This window comes from Aethalodelphis obliquidens, unplaced genomic scaffold (genome assembly GCF_003676395.1).
Source record: "Aethalodelphis obliquidens isolate GAN/ISIS:26980383/991018 unplaced genomic scaffold, ASM367639v1 scaffold2, whole genome shotgun sequence".
Lineage (NCBI taxonomy): Eukaryota > Metazoa > Chordata > Mammalia > Artiodactyla > Delphinidae > Aethalodelphis > Aethalodelphis obliquidens.
In genome coordinates this window covers 88,736,523-88,758,696 of record NW_020837946.1, presented here as the reverse complement: position 1 = coordinate 88,758,696, position 22,174 = coordinate 88,736,523, and the positions used below count along the sequence as shown (strand labels likewise).

The 22,174-nt window shown below is 32.3% G+C and overlaps 1 protein-coding gene across 1 annotated transcript in view; it reads right to left on the bottom strand.

Annotated features, from left to right (window-relative positions):
- The window catches only part of LRP1B (LDL receptor related protein 1B), a 1,467,083-nt gene that overhangs the window by 225,929 nt on the left and 1,218,980 nt on the right, over window positions 1–22,174 (bottom strand). The window contains exons 57-58 of the mRNA XM_027078335.1: window positions 21,527–21,708; window positions 13,378–13,577 (exon numbers count right to left, since the gene is read on the bottom strand). Of these exons, the coding sequence (XP_026934136.1) occupies window positions 13,378–13,577; window positions 21,527–21,708 (382 nt within the window). The remainder of the gene's footprint in view (window positions 1–13,377; window positions 13,578–21,526; window positions 21,709–22,174) is intronic.

Here is a 22,174-nt window from a genome sequence, read left to right as displayed (position 1 = left end):
TTAAAAAAAAAAAAAAAAAAAAAAAACAACTCTATCATGAAACAGTTGACCTCACTTTCAGATAAGAAAACTAAGATTTGGAAAACAAGTAATTTGACCAGAGAGGACAGAGAAAACTATGAAGATGCTGGTATTTGAATCTAAATCGGATTTGCTGGCTGCTGAGTTCTTTGCCACTTTACCTATCAGCCTTTAAGAAAGCCATCCTAGTAAGGTAAAGTATGGTTATGGACTGAATTGTGTCCCCTCAAAATTCATATGTTGAAGCCCTAGACCCCAATATATCTGTATTTAAAGATAGGGCCTTTAAAGAAGTAAGTAAGATTAAATTAAGGTCTTCAGAGTGGGACCTTAATCCAATATAACTTCTCTTAGAAGAAGAGAGGGACACCAGGGGTGTGCACATACAGAGAAATGGCCAGGTGAAGGCACAGCAAGAAGACAGCTATCTACAAGCCAAAGGGAGAGGACTCAGGCGAAACCAAACCTGCCAACATCTTGATCTGGGACTTCCAGCTTCCAGGACTAAGAAAATACATTTCGGTTGCTTAATCCTCCAAGTTTGTGGTAGCCTTAGCAAACTAATACAAGTATATAAAACAATGGGACTAATTTCATAAGCTCCATGTGAAAATCATTTTATTTAATTACTTGAATGCAATTACACTGTATATGATTTTCAGACATGAGACAATTTAAGCACAGGGCAAGTTTGCTATCTCTAAGTTTGTAGTGATTGGCCACCAGAAACCCTCTGTTATCAGGTAATCAATATAAGTGTATAGAGATCAGAAAAATGAACTCTTATTTTTGGCACATAGCTGGATGTACAAAGAATGTAGAAAAGTCAGGTTAAAGTGAAGAAAAGTAGTCCATTTTCCCAGGAATTGAATCTGTTTGATTCAATTCCTTATTTGATACTGACAAAGAAAAACAGGACTAACACTAGGATCTTTATACAAGCCTATTCCAAGCCCATTCATTTGGTAAACATACTTATTTCCCAAACAGCAAGCATCAAACACAACCACCAGAGTATTCCTTCTAGAGAAAAGAAATGAAGTAAAAACACCAACTATGTTAACCAAAAGAAATCTAGTCTCATACATCTGTAACACTATAGTGGCTCTAACAAGCTACTCTCTAAGAGATAGTGATGTGTTCCCTAACACCACGACCAATGCCAATAAAAATCAAGTAAAATGAAAGAGAGCAAAACAAACAAACAAGAATCTTTACATATTGCCTTTTCTGGGGTTTGACTCATAACTTGGCAGTATGCCTCATTTCCTCTTTAGGACCTAAAATCTCCTTATGAGAGTTATTTGACTATCTGCTTAAGTTTCTGTGAAAAAACTGCTATATGGTAACTGATAAATGATAAGTATAAATGAATGGATGCTGTGTTTGTTTTTCCATCAACACAAAGAGTTCAACCTACATTGGGAGTAAATGAGATGTTCCGAGCCAAAGCATTATATATTTTGGTATGGGAAACGTTCCTGATTCAGAATGAGAAAAATAAACTTGCTTACTTTTGGTTGTATCTCTATTTATATACTTATTTTCACCTTATAGATATGTGTATATATGTACATCTATATGTGTGTATATACACGTGTGCGTGTATTAGGTATGTGTGCATATGTAACATATCTGTAATATATATGCATAATATATACATACATGTATTATATATACATACATATATTACAGAGCAACAAAAAAGATTAATCTTGTGATGTAATTTGGCAGTTAGTGGAGCTGACAAAATAGACAAAATATATATAAAATATAAACATGAAATGTGATGGTATATGTGAGAAATATTTAACACAAATTCTTACTAAGACATGGTTGAGTTTATGTAAAAAGCAGTCAATGTTTTCTCAGAATAATGGTTATCCTTTTCTAAGAGAAAAATAATATGGCCCCCTGTTATACATAAGACTGCTTTTGTTTGACTGAAAGAAAAATGCAAAAAATAAATGTAGGGAAACTTTCATTTTACAGGTATTCAGCAGACATACAAAAACGACACTAAAAACAGAACAGTTGTGTGGGCTGCAGTTTAACAGGTACTTATTATATATTTAAAACCTATTTTAAAGCTGCTTTCTGTAGTTAGGCCTCTATTCTGTACAACAGCGGTATTTATTGTACTGTTTCCAGCACTCCACTCAAGCACTAGGCTCCTAACTTTTATTTCATAGACTATATGTATCAGAAGAAAGGAGTTGATATTTGGCAAAAAATAAATCGAAGAAATACTCTTTGCGGAGTTTTTCTCTTTTAGTCAAGTAGGTTGCTACCCTGGTAAGGTTCCTAGTAATTACGATAAATAGAAGAAGTGGAAATCCAGAATATGCTTTCAGCTTAACTGTTGCCTCACAGTTAGAGATACTCTATTACGAAACTCTTGATTATTCATTTTTGGGAATATCATTTATCATGCTAAACAAGTATATTCCTGGATAATACCAATCTAATTGTATATTTGGGACTAACCTAGTTTAAATACTTAAGAACAGAATGCACCAATGACATAGTACTCATCTCTTGTTGAGTTAAAATCTTATAGTTGGTGTTTTGGGTAAGATATTACATTGGGATAATGGCAGATTCAACATAGCTTTGCCCAGTGGGTTAGTACTTAAATAGAAATTTTACTACTAATGCCATATTTTTTTCTGATTTTTCTCGAAGATTTACTTCAAGGATGTAAATGTCATTTTAAAATATTATATGGAACAATTTTTAATTTTGTTATTTAAAAATTATTATAAATATTTTCAAAGGAAGAACAAAGTTCAACCACCAAATTCAGTAGTTATTTTTATTAAGGAATCAAGATAAGAGTAACTTGAATATTGATTTTTTTTCTTTTAGTTATAAAGAATTTATGTATTGTTTGGAACACCTGAATGATCCAGTAAAGTCAACCTGACCCTCACTCTACGGCTGACAGTTTGGAAACAATCTCCTAAAACTTTAAAGTTAATAAGCATATCAAATAAAATATTAAATTCTATCATCTTTTGATTTTTAATACATTTTAAGACTCTCCCATTTTTCTTATTCTTGGTGTCATTGTCCCAAGTAGTCTCACCTTCCCTCACACCTGAAAAATTGCAAAGTTAGTCTAATTTTTCTCATTGCTTTTAAACTCTTCCAACCTTTTTTTTGTAACAGCCAAGCTTCCTGTAGTAAACAGAGAACATGTTTTTAAATGATAATGGAAAAGAATTTAATTGAAAGAAGTCAGTCTTATGTACGCAACTGGTTTTATTATTTTTCTCTTAATTATTTACAGAGGTGTGGCTAAGGAACCGACGATAAAGTTCTTTCCTAGATCTGATACCAGCAGCTGGTGAAAGCTGTAGCTAAGGAAAAAGAGCCACCTACCAAAAGCAGATGACATTTGGCGGAGGAACTCAGCCATTGCTAAACCACTGTAGTTGGTCATGGAGGGAAAGGGGATAAATAAATATTCTGGCCTCTTGCTTCCTCCATTGTCTAATCTCCTGCCAATGCTTCCCATGGTTTAAATCCAATCTGAGGCTGGAAGGTAAAAGAGCCGGGGTGATGCAGTCCACAGAAGTCTGCCTTCTAGCATACAGAGCACGGCAAAGAGGCAAAGATAGAATAACTAGAACTCCCTCCAGTAAATATTTCCAATATTTCTTCTATCTCGCATCTCTCTTCCTTGATCAAAAACCACCAATGACAGCCATTCCCTAGGCAGTACTGTGCAAACTATTTAGCCTGACTGAAACTTCTGTCTTCAGAAGAGAAGATCAGGATCCTCACTAAACCTCTATTCTGAAAGACCTTGACACTAACAATTTTCCCTGATATCTTTCTAGAAGTCTAATTTACAATACGGTATGTAGAGAAGCCAGGAATTAAAGTAGTAGAACATGAAAACCAAAAAGGAAGATATAAAACAAAGAAAAATAATTAGCATTCAAAAAATGAGGTGAGATTAATCAAAGGCTACAAAAGGAGTGTAACATGATAAAATTAGATTATGGAAGAAAGTGACCTAACATGTCAAGAAAGTGGAAGATTCATGACAGTGGTGAGTACGTGGGTGAATAATGGTTTCTAGTTTATAGAGAGTAATGGAGAACAGTGGGTGGAGGGGAAAATGGCCATAGTATACTAATTTCCAGAGAATGACTGCTGAGTCAGTAGCTTTAGTTACAAATGCCCCATCAAAAAGAGTATGCTTTATGTAACCTTAGTGCCAAGAACATTTGTTCTTTGTCCGTAATTGGGCATCCCCTTCAGTGTTACTGTTTGCAGAAGATTTTTTTAAAATAATTATTTCCTCAGAACCATCTACAACAGGCTACAAAATATTCCATTTAACATTTGCCTACATGAACATTTTTTCCTGCCTACTCTTTAATACAACCCTGCTTAATGGAAACAGTACTACAAATAAAATTTCAGGCATATGGATCCAAAATCCATTGTTCAAAATCAATAAAAACATTATCAAATGGCAGAAACACTAAGAAGAGTCAATATCACCAAACATGATGATAAAATGTTCAAAAGTTATTTTTTCCAATAAAAAGTATGAGCTTTCAAAAAGTTCATCCATCACTGAAACCTTAAAGAGGAGGAAAAATAAAGGTCTTCCATTCAGCATATGTCAGAGTACATAGCAGATATGAGCTGATGCTACTTGAGCGTCTATTATATGAGGCTGGCTTTGGAATACCGACACTGATCAAATGTCCAGACAAAAGTTACATGTCCTTCCTTAATGCAGTAGTTTACACTGGGACACTTAAATGTGAAACTTTTTGAAATAAATGTAATGTATGATGGCAAAATATAGAAATTATTTAGAGCTCTTCTTTAAATTAAAGCCATTATTAAAAGACAGAAGGCATCCTTTGCCTACCCTTTTCTGGTATTCCTTGCCTTTTTTTGTCTACCTTGTCACCTCAAATCATATACACTCTCTACATAGATTAGGAATATTCAACTTCATATAATTTAATCCCTTCCCTTCCCTCACATATCTTTAAATTATTCATAATATAAGGTCATATATGGCCACTTTCATATTTAATATCTAAAAAGAGTATTTCTGCTAATGAATAGCAGTATTTATAAGTTTACAATGTAAATTATAGTTCATTTACTTTGAAAACTAAACTGTGCCTATAAATATCGTCTCTTGATGATGACACTGCTCTTCAATCTCTGAAGTAAACAAAACAACACTGTTTCATGCACTTGGTAAAGATATATTCCAGTTGCTTTGAAACTCTCTGGACTTTTCTACTGGTGATACAAACCTTCATAGATACTTGGAAATGTACTTTCAGAGCTGACCATCAGTACTAAATATAAGTTATGACATTCTACATACATATGCGTTAGGAATGTGTTTGTTAGAGCGTCCTAATGAAAGCTGAAGACTTTGAAAAGCCCTTTGCCTTTGGAACAGATATCAAGTAGAGCCATTTACATGAATTTAGTATCTGGTTGTCCCACATTCCTATAATTATAAATATGCTTCTAGAATAAAAACAGAAAAGAGTGTAACATATTACAAGCATTTTCAAACGTGTTCTAGTACTCCTAGGAATAACTAGGGATAAGTGAGTGAACTGAATGAACAGTCCTCCTCTCCCCCAGTTCCAACCTCAGTCAATTCCTTTAAGAAATGTTAAAAAATCACTGATTGATTAGAAGTCCTATTTTGTGGGTAAGAACTTTGAACTATAGTGTGGCAAAGCAACTTGCCTAAATTAGAGAGTAACCTAACCAAAAACTAAAGCTACTAATTCCCAGTGCTGCACCATGTCATATTTGGGACGGATAACACTGTTGAAAGTGGCTGAAAACTCATATAGGGTAATTCTTTAAATTTATATTTTAAAAAGTATATGGAATGCATGTGACATTTGCAAAATAATAACCTGTTTAGACATATACACAATTTAACGTAACATGTTCTATTCAAGGGACAAAAATAAAAGATATGATTGACACTGAAATTCTAAAACTTTTCAGAAATGGCAGTTAATTTCAATTTATTTGACTGGTTCAGGAACATTTCTATAGTAACTGAATTTTATTTTGCTCCCTTCCATTAACTTTTATTGTATTGTAAACAGCAGCACATCAACACCATTGGCATAAAATAGCCTGTGAAGTCAACTGTTTGTAACGGACTGTGAATGATAGGAAATTTTTTTTCAAAAGTACTAAAATGCAATATCTTATCAAGAAAGAAACACTCTAGAATATTGTAAAATTGGACGGTGGTGTTTATTAGATTCTCTCTCTTTTTTCAGTGGGCTTTGGTGGATATTTACGTTTTCTAAAGACCTAAATGCAACAGCTACTGACTTTCAGGATACAGGAGCACAAAGTACTCCCTTTGTCTTTTTCAGTGTGTTTTTCCCCCTTAGAACAAAACCCGCTAAATATATCTTTGCTATTTCACCAGTAGCACACTGAGATCTGGATTCTTTTCCCAACATTGATTAGATGATCACTGCATGGGTTATGATTTGGATTTTAAATCCAAGCACAGAACTGCCTCCTCACAACACAAACTAGATTCCCAGAGCAATAAACAAACTAAAGTGTTGGACTGTCAATACAATACTGACACTTCAATATGAGTATCTTCAGGTCTAGGAGTATAGAAACAAATGAAGAGTCAAAGTCAACATAATAGCATGAAACTTTAAAGAATTTTTCCACAAAATAAAAGTTCAGTGATAAGCTATAGTTTAGAATCATACCCAATGATTACTTTTCTGAGAAATTAGCAGTTGTGAGTGTATATTTTTCCAGTGTGCTGGATAAAATATGTACATAGCCGACTGATTTAACACAAGGTTAAATCATTCAGTGACTCGAAGAATATTCTGAAAAAAAAAAGTACTAGAAGAAATAAATTTTAAAACTCAAGGTCAAGCAATGTTTTTCTTAGCTCACCCTTTTGTTATTACAGTTTACACAGTATTTTCAGTCTTTTTGTCAAAAAACTACCTCTCTATCTCAAGTTCAATGGCAACTCACAAAAAAATGAGGAAAAATAAATCTGAATTTATGTGCTTTGATACAAGCAGTCAAAATGAAATTGTGATCTAAATATAATTTTCTGGTATTTAATTTTCTTTTCATTAAATGGAAAACAAAATCTCTAAGTTAAGCAAGATATGCAGAGTTAGGGCTGAAATTTTTCTCAGAAATGTCTATAAAATGTAACCTATTTTATAAACATTTCATTAGAGAAGGCTATACTTTCATGATGCATAAAATTAATAACAAAGGATCTTTGCTGTGTTCAAATTTCAGGAATTCCGTGACATAAATTTTCAAATAAGAGTAGAAGTTTTCCCATAGGCAGGAGATAAAGTTAGTTTGGAAAGAGCAAACAGAAATATCAAAATGTCCCACTAAAGCAAGGTGTACATTTTTAAGCAACATGATTGTTCTCTTCACACCTTCAAATAAACAAACACACACAAAAACTGGATTTAATGAGCTATACTCTTTTATTTACAGTAATTATATTCTAATGGCTTACGTTTTTGTTTATTTATTTCTCATATATTTTGCAATTTATCTATGTCTACTATTTACATTAATCTGAAAAAGTTCAAGTATGGATATACCTTTATATATATAGGTGTGTGTTTATGCTATAACTGTTGCTATTAGAAACTATAACAAGCAGACAGAAAAATCTTCAGTTAGTCATCTTTTCAAAAACAAGGGGGCCTTGTGGAGAATGGAAGAGGCTTTGGAACCAGTTAGATCTGGGTTCAAATTCTAACTATGAGCTATTTGACTTTGGACAAATTATTTAATCTCTTTAAACTTATTTCCTTGTTGCAAAATGGCTTTAATGACACATCTCGTAGTGTTCACTGATGGAATGGCTAAAAAAGCATGTATTGCATCAAGCAGTTTCTTGAACACAGTAGGCTTCTAATAAAAGTATGAGTTTATAAGGGGATGGTTCCAGTTCTTGGAACCACAGTATTAAGCTAAGAAAATTTCCACTGAAAGCCAATAATAATAATAAATCATACATGCAAAACATCTAATACAACATCATGCTCAAGAACATATGTTTTCTTCTCTCATTGATTTGGTAAGTTCACAAGTACTCAACTTTAAAAGATATTAATAACTTTTGCAGTAATAATCAGGGAGAACTGAGGACTGGATAGGTGATTTGAGATTTTAACTAAGGAAATAAATCTGGTTATTACAGATTTATTTGTAAATAAATTGGAGACTAACCTGAAATTAAAACTTTGGGATTTGGCAAAAATTCTAAAGTGATCCACCTAACTGGGAGACTTAGAATTTTAGTTCTGGAATTCCCCTTTGATGCCATTTTTTCCAATACCCTTATTTCTATGGATGAGGCAACTGAGACCCAGTGAAGCTACACATACATTTCAGGGTGAAAAAGCTTTCTAACAGTGGATCCCACCCCAACCCACCCTCATCCTTAGGTTCCCCAAGCTTCTTTTAAGATGCTAAGGGTTTTCTTTCTCCAGTCTGAGAAGATCCTTTTACTCAAAGATTTGTGCTCCAACAAAGTTTTAGAACTTCTTATCCAACATCAAAGCCTAAAATTCTCTGAGGAGGACTGTGGTTTGGGGGTGGTAAGAAATCAGTCCCAAAAATATAGGCCTACAAGAAGAATATTATTATTTAGAATCATTGTGTTTAGAATATATTTAGAATCATTCTGTTTCTGTATAAAGACAGATTTAAACTTAAAAACTGAGCATTTCAATCTGGAGAACATTTTGAAATGCCAAGTTTCTCACTGGACCTATTTTATATCTCAAGGAATAGTAGGAGGAGAGAGATTCACTCATTTGCAATCTTTCTTCTAGGTAAATTATCAGGTATTCAGAAAGGCTTTTTAGGTAAATATATGATAAAGAATGTTTAACCATATCCTTAGAATTTCTTTGATGTTGACCCTTTTGTTAAATAAATGTACCTCTCATCAAGACAGAGCTTTTCAAGAAGAATCTCTAAGTTATGCTTAGTCTAGTACTTTTTATTTCTTTAAAAAATGTACAAATATATTTGAAATTCATAAGTTATCCAAACTGTGAGTTATTTCCCCCTGGCTAAGTAGATAATAATATAAATCATTCACTTAATATTTGCAGCTCAACCACCAATATTTCTGCTGTTTTAAGTTTACAGATCTTTCCTCTTTATTCTGCTAAATAACTATTGAATGTAACATTTTATCCCCATTCCCACAGCTATAATCACTTCAAGTGATTTAGTTTTCTCCTAAAATATTTTAACAGCCTCTAAATTGGTTGCCCTTCCAGGGTCTTTCATTTTCCATGCTGTTGTCAAATCTAATAACAGCACTCTATCAACTAAATGCCATCAATGTCTCCCTATGACCTATATGATAAATTCCAAATTACTTAACATACAAGGCCTGTCACAATCTGGCCCCAATTTGCCCTTGTTCATCTAGTGTCATTATCTTCCTCTTACACAACTTCCAGTTTACAAATTGTGTAAACCCCATACTGTTTCAAGACTCTACTACATTTTTGCACATGCTGTTCCCTCTGTGTGATGAATCCTTCCTTCATTTCCCCATATGGAGAGCTTGTCCTACATCTTTCAGATTTTTCAAAGATCCCATCACTTCACCAAACACTTCCCTAATCCAGCCTGCATTTTGGCAATACTGTACATATACTGCTAACACCAATCTAATTTATGTTTTTACCTTCATATCAGTCTCTTCCCCCCACTAAACTATAGGTGCTTTGAAGGCAGGGACTTATTCAGCTTTGTAACTCCAGGGTCTCACATAATGCATGGCACAGAAAGAGACAACAGTAAATGTTTGTTGAATGAATGAAGGAATGAATGGGAAGATCTAAAAAAAAAGAAATCAGAGAAATTTAAAAAATGAACAATGAAACTGTGATTTAACTGTCTCTCTCAGTTATCCAGTAGTATGCATACTATTCTACAGTATTATTATATCATATTATTATATAATTATTGGAGTAAAAACCAGTAGAATAATATACACAGGCATTAGGGAAAGATTCATGTAACTAAGATTACACCTAAATGTTCCCAAGATAGCAAATTGACTAATTCTCTTTTTTTTAAATTTTACGATGTAGTGCTTGGACTTGTTAAGAAGGTGGGTTGGGGTAGAAGAGGTAGCAGAGAAAGACGGATGTAAGTTCTCAAGCAATTTTCCAGTTACATGGTCCTCAGAGGTAATCTGATCTATCGCTTAGGCACAGAACTCAGATCTTTTATAAATTCTTAGGCTGGGCAAGTAATAAAATAATGCTTCATTTATGGAAATGCTGTATGGTTTAAACCACAACATGTTTGGGGGAAAAAACCTTCTAAACTGTAAAGTGATATTCATGGTTTAGTTTTTTCTCCATTATTAAACTTTGACTTATTAAAAGAAAAACGTAATTCTGAAATTTTCATACACCCTTTATACTCTCAGATTACTTTGTCATGACTGGCATATCCCATTCTTTTGATGAGCTCTGGCTCTAGTTTTAATAAAAAGAATAAATGAGAACAATAATACTAGTCTGGTTAAGAGAGAAGAGAGGTCAGTGGCCAAACTAATACAAAAGTTACTAATGTTATAATAGTCTCATTTTCCACCTCCAAATATGCAACTAGAAAACCACAGCTTTTTTTATGTCTTTATGGGGACAATGCAAGGAGTAAAAAAATCCTATTCCTCTTTACAGACATTGCAAATGAATGACTCTTTTTTCATTGGTTGTGAAATTGGCGTAAGTCAGGCTGTGTACAGTTAGTAGCTCATTAGTAACTACCAGGTAATTACTGGCTTGCATTCAGATATTGACAGATGCCTAATAAGACACTTAGTGAATTTTTCATTAGTCTTTCTGAAAAAGCCTTCAGGAGAAAATATTTCTGAAGGCAGGAACTCTTTTATTTTCCTTTTCTCCCCCCTTTAGCCTCAAAGTATTTTCAAAAATCAGATTTTTAAATGTTAATAACATCATGCCTGAATATCTTTCAGCCAAATATTTTACTCTTCAGTAAATTTAGTTTCACTTCTCCTTGCTACCTATGTCCATCTACCCAAAGTCATCACCAGTACTGTGATTGAAAGACACTTAATTCACATGCATTCAATTTTGTATTAAGTTTTCAAAGCATTAGTCATCCACATATCTGACATAATTTTAAAATAATGGGGAGGGGATGGAATCAATAGTTTCTAATGGACATTTTTAACTAGTTTTTGTTATTCAAACAAAAGGCTCAAACAAAAATAGGCAAATATTTGATGCTAGAATATATTTTAAATATTTACCTATCTAACCAAAAATTGTTTAAATTTTATTGTACAGTGAAATTTTAGCACAAAGTAATACATTCACAACAACTTAGCACGCTAAAAATACATGCTAAAAATGGTTATGTGGTGAAAATACTGATTGCTACAATAAAACTCAATTATATCATCTACAAAAGTTGCAGAACATTTCATTATTGATTCTTCAAAGGAGATTTAACTGCTGAATGCTAAGTGTAATTTTGATTTGACAACATTGCTTTTGCTGTAATTAAAACCCTAAAGTGATCTTTAAATAACTCTTCATTCCAATTGCATCCTGATGAGTTTCTTTATAATTGGAATGTCAACACCTAAATAAGCGACTCATCCGACACTTGTCATACTTCAATGTTCCCACCCTTAAAAAAGCACCTCTAAAAGCTTTCTGTTGGCATTTTTAGTTAGACATATTTATTTAAACAACAACTGAGAGAAACTTGGGCAGAGTTAAGGAGTGATGTGACTTCAGTGATGTATACCTCTTTTATTATTTATTTTTTTAAATTTATTTTTATTAAGGTATACTTGATTTACAATATTATGTTAGTTTCAGGTGTACAACACAGTGATTCAATAGTTTAATAGATTATACTCCATTTAAAATTGTTATAAAATTTTGACTATATTCCCTGTGCTGTAAAAATATATCCTTGTAGCTGTTTTATTTTATACATAGGAGTTTGTAACTCTTAATCCCCTAATTCCACTTGCCCCTTCCCACTGTTAGTTTTTAATTTTTTAAAATTCAGTGGCTTCATTCTTCTCTACACTGGCATACATTTAAAGGGCTTCACCTGACAGGATTAAATTATCAATAATTCTCTCTTCCTTGTCATTTCACCTCTTTCCTTCTTCCAGGGGTTTTGATCTAAGCTTACTGCCAGAGAAGAAAGCAATCTCTTAAGCTAAGCCATACAAATGTATGGCTTTACTTGGGATCTCTCAGTGAAACTTGTACTTTATTTGGGATCTCTCAGTGAAACTTTACAGTCTCTCAGTACTTTACAAGTTATTTGAAGATGAAAACACCTAATAACAAAGGTGACATTAAGTCACTACAGATTAATAAAAATTTGTTCCTCTTCTTCATTCTGGGAAAAACCTAATCTTTAAAAAGCTACCTGCATCTAAAATATTTTGAGTGTTCATGAATTGTTTGTGGTTTCTGTTATATTCATGTCATCTTCACCTGGATCCCATTCTTTTTTATTATGTCCTTCTCCTTTGCTCTTGTTAATTCCCTCATCCTCAGCTATTTTTTCCTCTAAGACTTTTTGCCCATCCCTAATTCTAGCATTACCTCCCCCATATCAAATTGCTTCCTTCATTTGTTTTATATTTAGAGTCTTATAATCTACTCAGAGTTATAAAAAATAGAAAAATAAAGTACCTATAGAATTTATATTCAAATAATTTCCTAAACGTTACTCTAATTTGAAAGCTGTTTTTCATGTTACTTTTTGTTGATGCTGTTGATTACATAACAATAAATTTAATCATGTATGTAGTCTAACTGATAACTTTTAAATATTACTTCACTGTCTTTAAAGAATTATACTTTCACTTAGTATTTAAAAAAAGAAACCTATCAGATTGCAATAATAACCTTATTTTTATAAGCAAGTATTCTGTTTCAGTTCAATTAGGATATATGTATATATTAACTTATAAAAATATCATTCATTTACTATAAAAACTATTTAGAAAAGTACAATTAGAGAAAACATTGACAATGTCAAAGTGATTTTATGTATGACTATAGAAGGTCTGAATAAATATATCTAATTCTTATTTACCAATATTGTCACAAAGGAATATAATAATGTAATCTTAAATTAAGAAATGTATTTGATGAAAGTATATAAAATAAATAAATAAATAAATAAATATATATATATATATATATATTTTTTTTTTTCTAAATGACTATTTTATGCACTGGTGAAATACTGAATCATTTGTGCTATGGGACCAACCTTTATGTCTGTGAGATCCATCCATGTTGCTAAATTCAATATGATTTTCATCAGCCCAGTAGAGTCTATGGTTGACATAATCTATTGTTAGTGCCATAGGTCTAGAAATCTTGGTTTCTATGACAACACTCTGATTGGTTCCATCCATTCCAACACGTCCAATGTGAGGATACTCACAGCAGTCAATCCAATATAAATACCTAGAAAAGAAAATCAATAGCCACGTTGTTTATAGACACTCAGGGAGTAAAACATCTTACAGTATTTCTCTTATTTGCTTAGCTATTCCCAAATTAATTCTTGTATCTCTCTAATTGCAGCTTGTAAGAAGCATACTTCAATGCAAACTTTTCTTATGCTTTTTTTTAAAACATGTAGTACACTTTGAAATATCCATATAATTTTAAACATATGTTTCCTTTAGTATACAACTCATATGTATGTAACATTTCTGCAAGTGTTAACAAATAATAGATGCCCAAAACTAAAGAGGTAAACCTTAAAAATGCATCTATAATGTTAGAGGAATAAAACTATCTAAATATCTTTTTTTCTTTTGTGTTTTACCTATGAAAAATTAAAAATGAATTACGGAGAAGTACATTATATTTTCTTGAATGTTCATTGTTCAGTGTGGTAGCCACCAGCCAATTGTGACTCTTTAAATTTAAGTTAATTAAAATCATATAAAATTAAGTAAATTCCAAAAGTGAAAAATAATTTCCTCCATTAAATCTGCAGTACTATTAACAAAGTACTGCAGATTCTTAGAGGTCAATAGTAATGTTTTTGAGGTCATTAAGTAAATTATGAATTTCAAATGGTCTGAGCTCCATGTAATAGCAAATATCTTTTGTTTGTATTCTGAACATTTTATTTGGCTAATCTTATCATCATCTTGAACCAAGATACCACAAAGAAGAGGAAGAGCGTATTTCATGGAGTCCAACATCTGTTACATCACTCCCAATAAGTTCACTGAGAGTTTGAGGTCTGAAATCCTCACCCTGACACTCAAATTCTTCATTACTAGAAACAGACTTTTCCAATTTACTTCCCACTATTGAAATGTATGAACTGAGGTCTAGTTGGAGTATTTATAGTCCTACATTTTCACTTTTTTGCTTTTATCATATCATTTGCCTTGCTCCTGCCTCTTCAATACAGATATTATGATTCAGACGTTATTCAGTGTCCCCTCTGTTCTCCACAAACTCTTCTCTGATTTGTGTCAGTTCATGTTTTTCAAGGTAGGTTACAAGATTATATATATTTGAGAAATGGTTTGTTAAGCAAAGTAAGCATCATCTTGTTAATTATAGGATTCTTCAGAGCTTTTAATATGCTATATGATATAATGACTCTCTAAGAGGGAGCTAAAATATCCTTTGTTTATCACATAGTTTTGGGTAACTACATTTATTTTCCTAGAGCAGTTCCTAGGAAACACACTTTAGGAAACTGTGCTTTAGCACCTTCCGGTCTACAGAATTTCTTTATCACATGTATAACTGAACAACACATATATCATGCACATAGGAACCCACAAAGCAGTAATGATGTAGGTTCTCAGGCTTCAGAATCAGAGAACCTAACTCAATAAATCAGTTGGTGAAACATCTCTGATAAACCCCAAAGCCGTGCTTAAGTGGATTGAGAAACATATCTTGAAACAATGATTCACTGAGGCTATATAATATGTGTCAGACATTGCTTAGTACTGGGAACACAGAGGTAAACAGATATGATTTTTGCCATCAAAGATCTCTCAGTGAATACAGTAGAGGTGAATGTAAAACAAATGAAAAAATTAAAGCATGTTATGATAAAACTACTTTACCATGGAGGCACAAAAGAAGGAATGACAATTTTACCCAGATGGAAAAAAGCATGAAAAATCTTATCTTCATTAACTACCTTATAAATTTCTTGATAACAATGATCTTTTATCTCTTTCAGAATTTAGAATAAAGTATAACTTAAAGATTGTAATGCTGCAACAGGTCTTGAAGATCATGTAGTTTCAGGCCTTCATTTCACTGACAAACTGAGACCATAAAATATTATGAGCTTTGTCCTAGTCTGTTATGATAGTGATAAAGCTGGAACAAGGGCTCAGGTCTCTAGATTTATAGACTAGCTTTTTTTAAATGTATTTTTTTATATTTAAGATAAAACTCATATTCCATTAATAATGTTGTCTAGCTTTTTTTTTTTTTTTCTAAGCAACACTATGCAGAGTCTTAAAAGCAAAAAAGGCCTAAAAACAGGTTACTTGGGTTCATATTCCAGGTCCACCCATGTGAACTTGGCACTTTAGTTAGCCTCCCCTGAGCCTGGATTTACTCATATGTTCAAAAGTGATAATAATAGTTTCTACTCACAGAGTCCTGTAAGGATTAAAAGAGAGAACATAGGGAACAAACTTGGAACATTTATGAACATGTAGTTAAGTATTCAGCAAATATTAACTATTATTATTTTACTTGCACTAGCTACACAATATATGCATTCATATTGGTTTAGTGATAACTGTCTAATAAATGACTGCATCTGGATTGTATGCATGTTATTACATGATTTGCCTGGATTTTATCATGTGTGTTATTACCTGATTTGCCTATTAAAGTACCCATCAATTAGAAGAATATTATAAAAATGTTTTACTGTATTGAAGGAAAGCATAGTTTAACTGTACTCAGTATAAATGAGCCTTCATAAGCATAGAAATTACTGTGCATCTCTCCGTATGGGTAGCTAACTTGTGATGACTAAATTTCATTTCCTTTTCCATAATTAAGCCTCATTACTATACATTTAAGTTTCTCAAAAAGCCCATACTAGACATTCTGGTCATTTTAACATCTAAAATGCAACCTGCCAAATGTTATCCAAGTAAAAAAATTGTTGTAAATAATTAAAGCTGAAAAATGAAAAGTTCAGTGAAAATGTCAAAAGGAGAGTCTTAAATTTCACCCATATAATATGTAATATTTACTTAAGATCACATACGAAAAATCTCAGCTCCAAATAATAGCTATTCTGTAAGTTATAACCAAGAGTAAACATATAAAAGAATGTCTTCTTGTAACCATAACAACAGGCTTTTGTGATTCCTGAGGATGTCTTTTATAGTTGAATCTGATACATTTTATTTCTTTAAAACAAATTAAAATAGAAGTCTGCTATCAGTTTTCACTTTTTTTTTTCCCTGAATTCAGGGAACATATTTAGAGAAATTTCTTCCAGTTGGAATTATTTCTGATTTTGAACTATAAAATTAATTTTTAATGTTCATTCCCTGTGTGTTTTTGCCTAAATATGGGATTATAGGCTTAAAAATTGGTAGGAAAAAGGTGGGGATTTTTAATGTGACTGGTTAGCTTAATGAAATATTTCTGTTTTTCCCCACAGCAATAAAAAAAGGAGTTTTCTTTCCTTATACGATTTTCATTCCCTCACAACAAAGGTTCCCTTTGTTATGACTCTTCTCTTTGAAACATGCAGGTTGTTTACATACCAATAAATTGGTTTCTGCATAGATGCAGGTGCAATGCCCCTGCAAACTACAATCCTATGGTTTGTGTATATCCAGTAGCCTATTTATTATTACCTTCAACAGTAAATTTAACAGTTTCTATGTTAGGCACAAGCAGTAATTAAGCCATGGCTTTTCTGTTAAAGGAATTCGCTTTCTAGATGGAGAGAGAAACATGTACACCAATAATAGTCCCGTAATGTTACATGTTCAATATGTGGTGGCTACTGAGATGCAATTGGGGAACTTTCACAGAGGAAGTGATATTTTTTGCTGTTGTTGAAAAAATAAGAAGTTATTCTAACTGGAGGAAAAGCACAGAGGCATTGTAGAAAGTAAGAATAGCATCAGCCAAGATATAGAAGCACAAAATGTGTCTTTTCCAAATGTATTTGCACTTCCAATATCCATATTAACAATAGTGGATAGAGATTCTGAGTATATAAAGTGTCCTTCGACATACTCTCATTAAACGTATTTCAAAGTCAAAATAGAACCCAGTATTATTTTCTTGTGATACTGCTAATAGAGTATTAGAAAAGGAAAATAAATAAAAATATGTTTTAAAAATAAGGCATGCATATAGCTGATTCACTTTGTTATACAGCAGAAACTAACACAACACTGTAAAGCAATTATACTCCAAAAAAGATGTTGAAAAAAAATGCATGCTTATAATGATTAGGCAGTTTTATTTCCAAAAAAACTCATATTATCTGTAGTAACTTAAAATTTTATAAAAAGGCAAATTGTTAAAATGGAAAAAAAGTATTTTTTTTCTTATGCCCTGTTTGGATGGCTCTTGGAAAACCTGCTCACAACCCAAGATAACTTTGTTACTGGAAACTCTAATGTGATACATGTAATAGGGAAAAGAGCTGACCAAAATTTGGAAACTGGATTAAATCCCCAGTTTAATATTGTATTATAGTACCTAAATGATCCTGAGAAAGTCACTTAGCCACTTTGAGGCTGAATGTTCATACTTGTACTAAAAGTATAATAATAAAAGTACTCATATCTTTTTTAGAGACTCTGAGTAAACAGTACAAGCATCTAAAGTGATAAAGCACAGAGATAGTTTTCTAATTCATAAAATGCTATAGAAGTGATATTGATCATCATTATCATTATTATTATTATATGGGACCCCCAATCCCAGTAGGTCCTTCCCCTTTCTTATATTGGCCCCTTTTCCTCTGTTCCTCATATTCTGAGGAAATCATTTTTCTATTTACCTGTTTGCCCAAGCCATAAGCCTCATAAGGTTTGTTTTGTTGTTGTTGTGTTGTATTACATTCTGATTTATCCCTAGCTCTTTTTTACTCTATAAAGTGAACTGGTATCAAAGTTCTGCAATTTTATATACTTAATTTACTCCCTTCGTATGACTTATTTTCAGTTCCTTGGATATGCCTTGCTTTCCTATGTGTCTTTGCTTTCCCATAAAGCTTCTTCTTTTTGCCTGAAATGACTTCTGCTCTGAAATGTACCACATAACCCGGCTAATTCTTACTTCACCAGTCTTGTCCTGGAAGATTTCACTGACCCCATTTGAGATAGAAACATTTTCTGTTTTCTCCACTTCATGAGTTATTGTATTATATGATAATTTTTGCTTATCTACCTACTCACTGGACTGTGGAATACTTGGAGACAAGGGTTGTGACTTTTATTTTTATATTATACCTAGAACAGTGCCAGATATACACTAGATGCTAGAGAAATATGAGTTGAATAAATGAATGAGCAGATGAATTTATTTACTGTTAAACAGTCATATCATACATTTACTTTAATGTCTATCATAATGGTTTCTTGTTATGCTGAAGTGACATCTTAAAGATAAAATTATGCTCAGCACAGTTTTAACATTATATTTTCTATTCTACTTTAAAATGCATCTATATCTATGTCTCTTCTGTATAAATGACAACTTTTATAAACCTTAAATGTAAATATTAATGACCTACAACTTATGATTAAATAAATTTTAATTTATTTACATTGATTTAGTACATTGATTCCCAATCAATAACAGAATGATTGGGATCATTGGATTTCAGCTGAACTTAAATGTAATAGCCAGGAAAATGATCTGTCTACTTGTATCTTCTTTACCATTCTTACTAACCAGCATATCTAAATTGGTACTGTGACAACTGGCATACTACCATTATAAGAAAGGACCCCCAAGCTACCTTCTAAATGTTTACTCGCTTTACTGCATTAGATACTCCAATGATCTTTATCTTCCCTTAATTAATCCTTACCCTATTCCTCACTAAATATCGCGACAGAAATCACCTTCTCAAGGAAAGAGGGGTCAGTAGTATTGGCATATTCAAAACATATGCAAATCACAATGGCAATCTGACATAGAAAGGTTCAATTGAATTTTTATTAATCTTACAATTTGAGCTGCCATTTTTGAAGCAAGATTGTACAATATTTTAGACAGCTATGGCATTTTCACCCTTAAGCTCATCTCATAAAAGTTAAAATCCAAGTCGCCCTATTGTCTCACTCTGGGGAACTAGGAAAACAGTATGAACAAAAAAGGTGTCATTAAATTTTTTCTGTTGGAATCTGTTTATCTGCTATGTGGCTTTAATTGTTTCATAAAAAGATCTAATTTTTATGTTTCTTGGGTTATAATCTGCCATTCCATATCATAACAAAATAATATTTAAAAACGAAATCAAAGGAGTCTTCCATAATATCTACAATAATTTAGTACTTCATTGTTTAAGTTGACACTTTTGGTGGATGGGTTTATGTTGACGATAACTTAAGACTGCTGTCAGTTTATGGGATAATAACCATAACCTGGGAGAAATAAAACTTAAAGCTAGATCCAGCTGTGTTCACTATGCTAGCATACAGTTTTTGTTTTATAACTAGGAAATTCCATAATACTGTTATTATTAACAGATAATGTTTCTTTCATTTGTTAAATGAAGCATCTTGAAAATTATTGGATGAGAAGCTAAGATAGCCATACTGATTTTGAAGAAAAGGACAATGGACACACTAAAATAAATATCTTCTGATAAAATACCAAAGGACTCAAACATTCATATTCTTATGAATGAATAATGACGATAGCCAAATTCAGTATATCTGGCCATTATTTCTTGAAACATCTATAGAAACAGACGCTCTTGTAACTCTGTTTCAGTTAAAATAGAATTGACACTCTTCTGTTACTATGGTAAAGAAAATATTTTAAAAGGTAACAAAATAGTTACATAATTATATTGCAAAAATTTAAAACTTGCACCATTACCTTGGAAACAGAGTAGTATTTACAGTACAAGTCTTCTACTATTAGGTACTGCTTTTACCCAAATTAATATTTAAAATCAAGCTCCATGCATACTATGATATGATCACTTTGCCAATTATAAACATGAGACCAAAAATCAGAGATACAATGTATTAACAAGAAGCAAAATCTAATTATTGCATATGGCATGATAAAACTGATTTGGTAAAACACTTTATAGGAAATTAATTTAGACAGCAGAAAATTTAGAGCACTAGAGTTAGCATAATACTTGTTACTGTAAATGTTTCCTATTTTTAAAAAGCAAATTTAACAAACATGTTCAATAGGTTGAACTTCTACAGAGATCATTTTGGAGTACATAATCACTCAAATTGTAGTGTAAAAAAAAAAAGAAAGACATGCCTTCTCTACCTACCAAAACAACGTAATTGAAAGTGAATGATAATGGTCATAATATAGAACTTTAGCAAACAGGTTTTGACACCTAAATGTGTGTTCATCCCTCATCTGAGATATCCAGCCAGATGCCCTTGATCCTTATGATGACTTGTTCTTCTTTCTCACAGAGAAATGCAAATGAAACCCAACTCTAATATGAATCTTTCCTGATATTCCCCCTATGCTTTTCCCTCTGAATGCATAGATAATGCACCCTGTTATTTATTATTCATGGATGCTATTTAAGTCTCCTGCTCTAAAGTGGTTCAGGAATTACATCATCTCTATTCATGACTACTACAAATACTACAAAACAGGATCCAAGAGTTTGTGCTTTGCCTGTCTTTCCTCCAAGATTTAAACACATTAGAATTTGGATAAATCTGTATGTTTTATTCATTTCAACAACACATTTATTGATTAGTTATAAAAAGAGTTATGTTTAAAAACTTAAAAAAATACTTGCTCTAAAATCCCATCACTTTAATTTTTTTCTTAAAAAAATTTGTGATAGTCACATTTCTTTTTTTTTTTTAAGTTTTTTTGATGTGGACAATTTTTAAAGTATTTATTGAATTTGTTACAATACTGCTTCTGTTTCATATTTTGGTTTTTTGGTCACGAGGCATGTGGGATCTCAGCTCCCCAACCAGGGATCAAACCTGCACCCCCTGCATTGGAAGGTGAAGTCTTAACCACTGGACCACTAGGGAAATCCCTGTTATAGTCACATTTCTCTTCTTGATTTCTCAATAAAACTTTCTACACATTTACACTTTTCATGGGTTCCCATGTTAAAATCTATAGACAAGGATTTACCATATTGGACATAATCCACAGTCTTAATCTTTAATTTAAGATTTTCAATGTTTGTTACAAACCCAGCACGAGGATCTAAAGACAGGTCCCTGGGAAACTTCAGTCTTTTGCTAACCAGTATAGTAGGGTATAAGCCATTGAGTTTGGATACTTCAATGATCCTTTTTTCTGTGTCAGACCAATAGAGGTTTTTTCCAATCCAATCGACAGCAAGTGCACTGGGGACAGCTGTGTTATGCACTACCTAACAAAATAAGAATTTTAAAAGTTAACAGTGTAAATGCCTAGAATAAGAACTAAGCAATTGCTTCTTGATTTTTTTCAGAGATACAGAATTGCATTTAAACATTTGAAATGGGATTTAGATAAGCACAAAACATAGAACAATTTACCTAATAAAATTACTTACTTGTTTATGAGGAATTACCCAATATGTAATCAGACCCCTAGAAATTCCATAAAGGTTTAAGAAAGAAACACCAAAATAAAAGGCTCTTGGATGGTTACACAGTTGTTTATCACATTTTCATTAGAGTTTCCTTCTCCTCTCAAAATTTTGGGCAAAAATTCTATCACAGGCAGAGACACACAAGCACAAAAATTTATTGATGTTATTTATTAATAACAGGTTCTTGGGGAGATACCAATAGCATTCACCACTCCCCCAACTGTTCTTGCCCTATTTAAATTATCTACTACAAAGAGAGGAA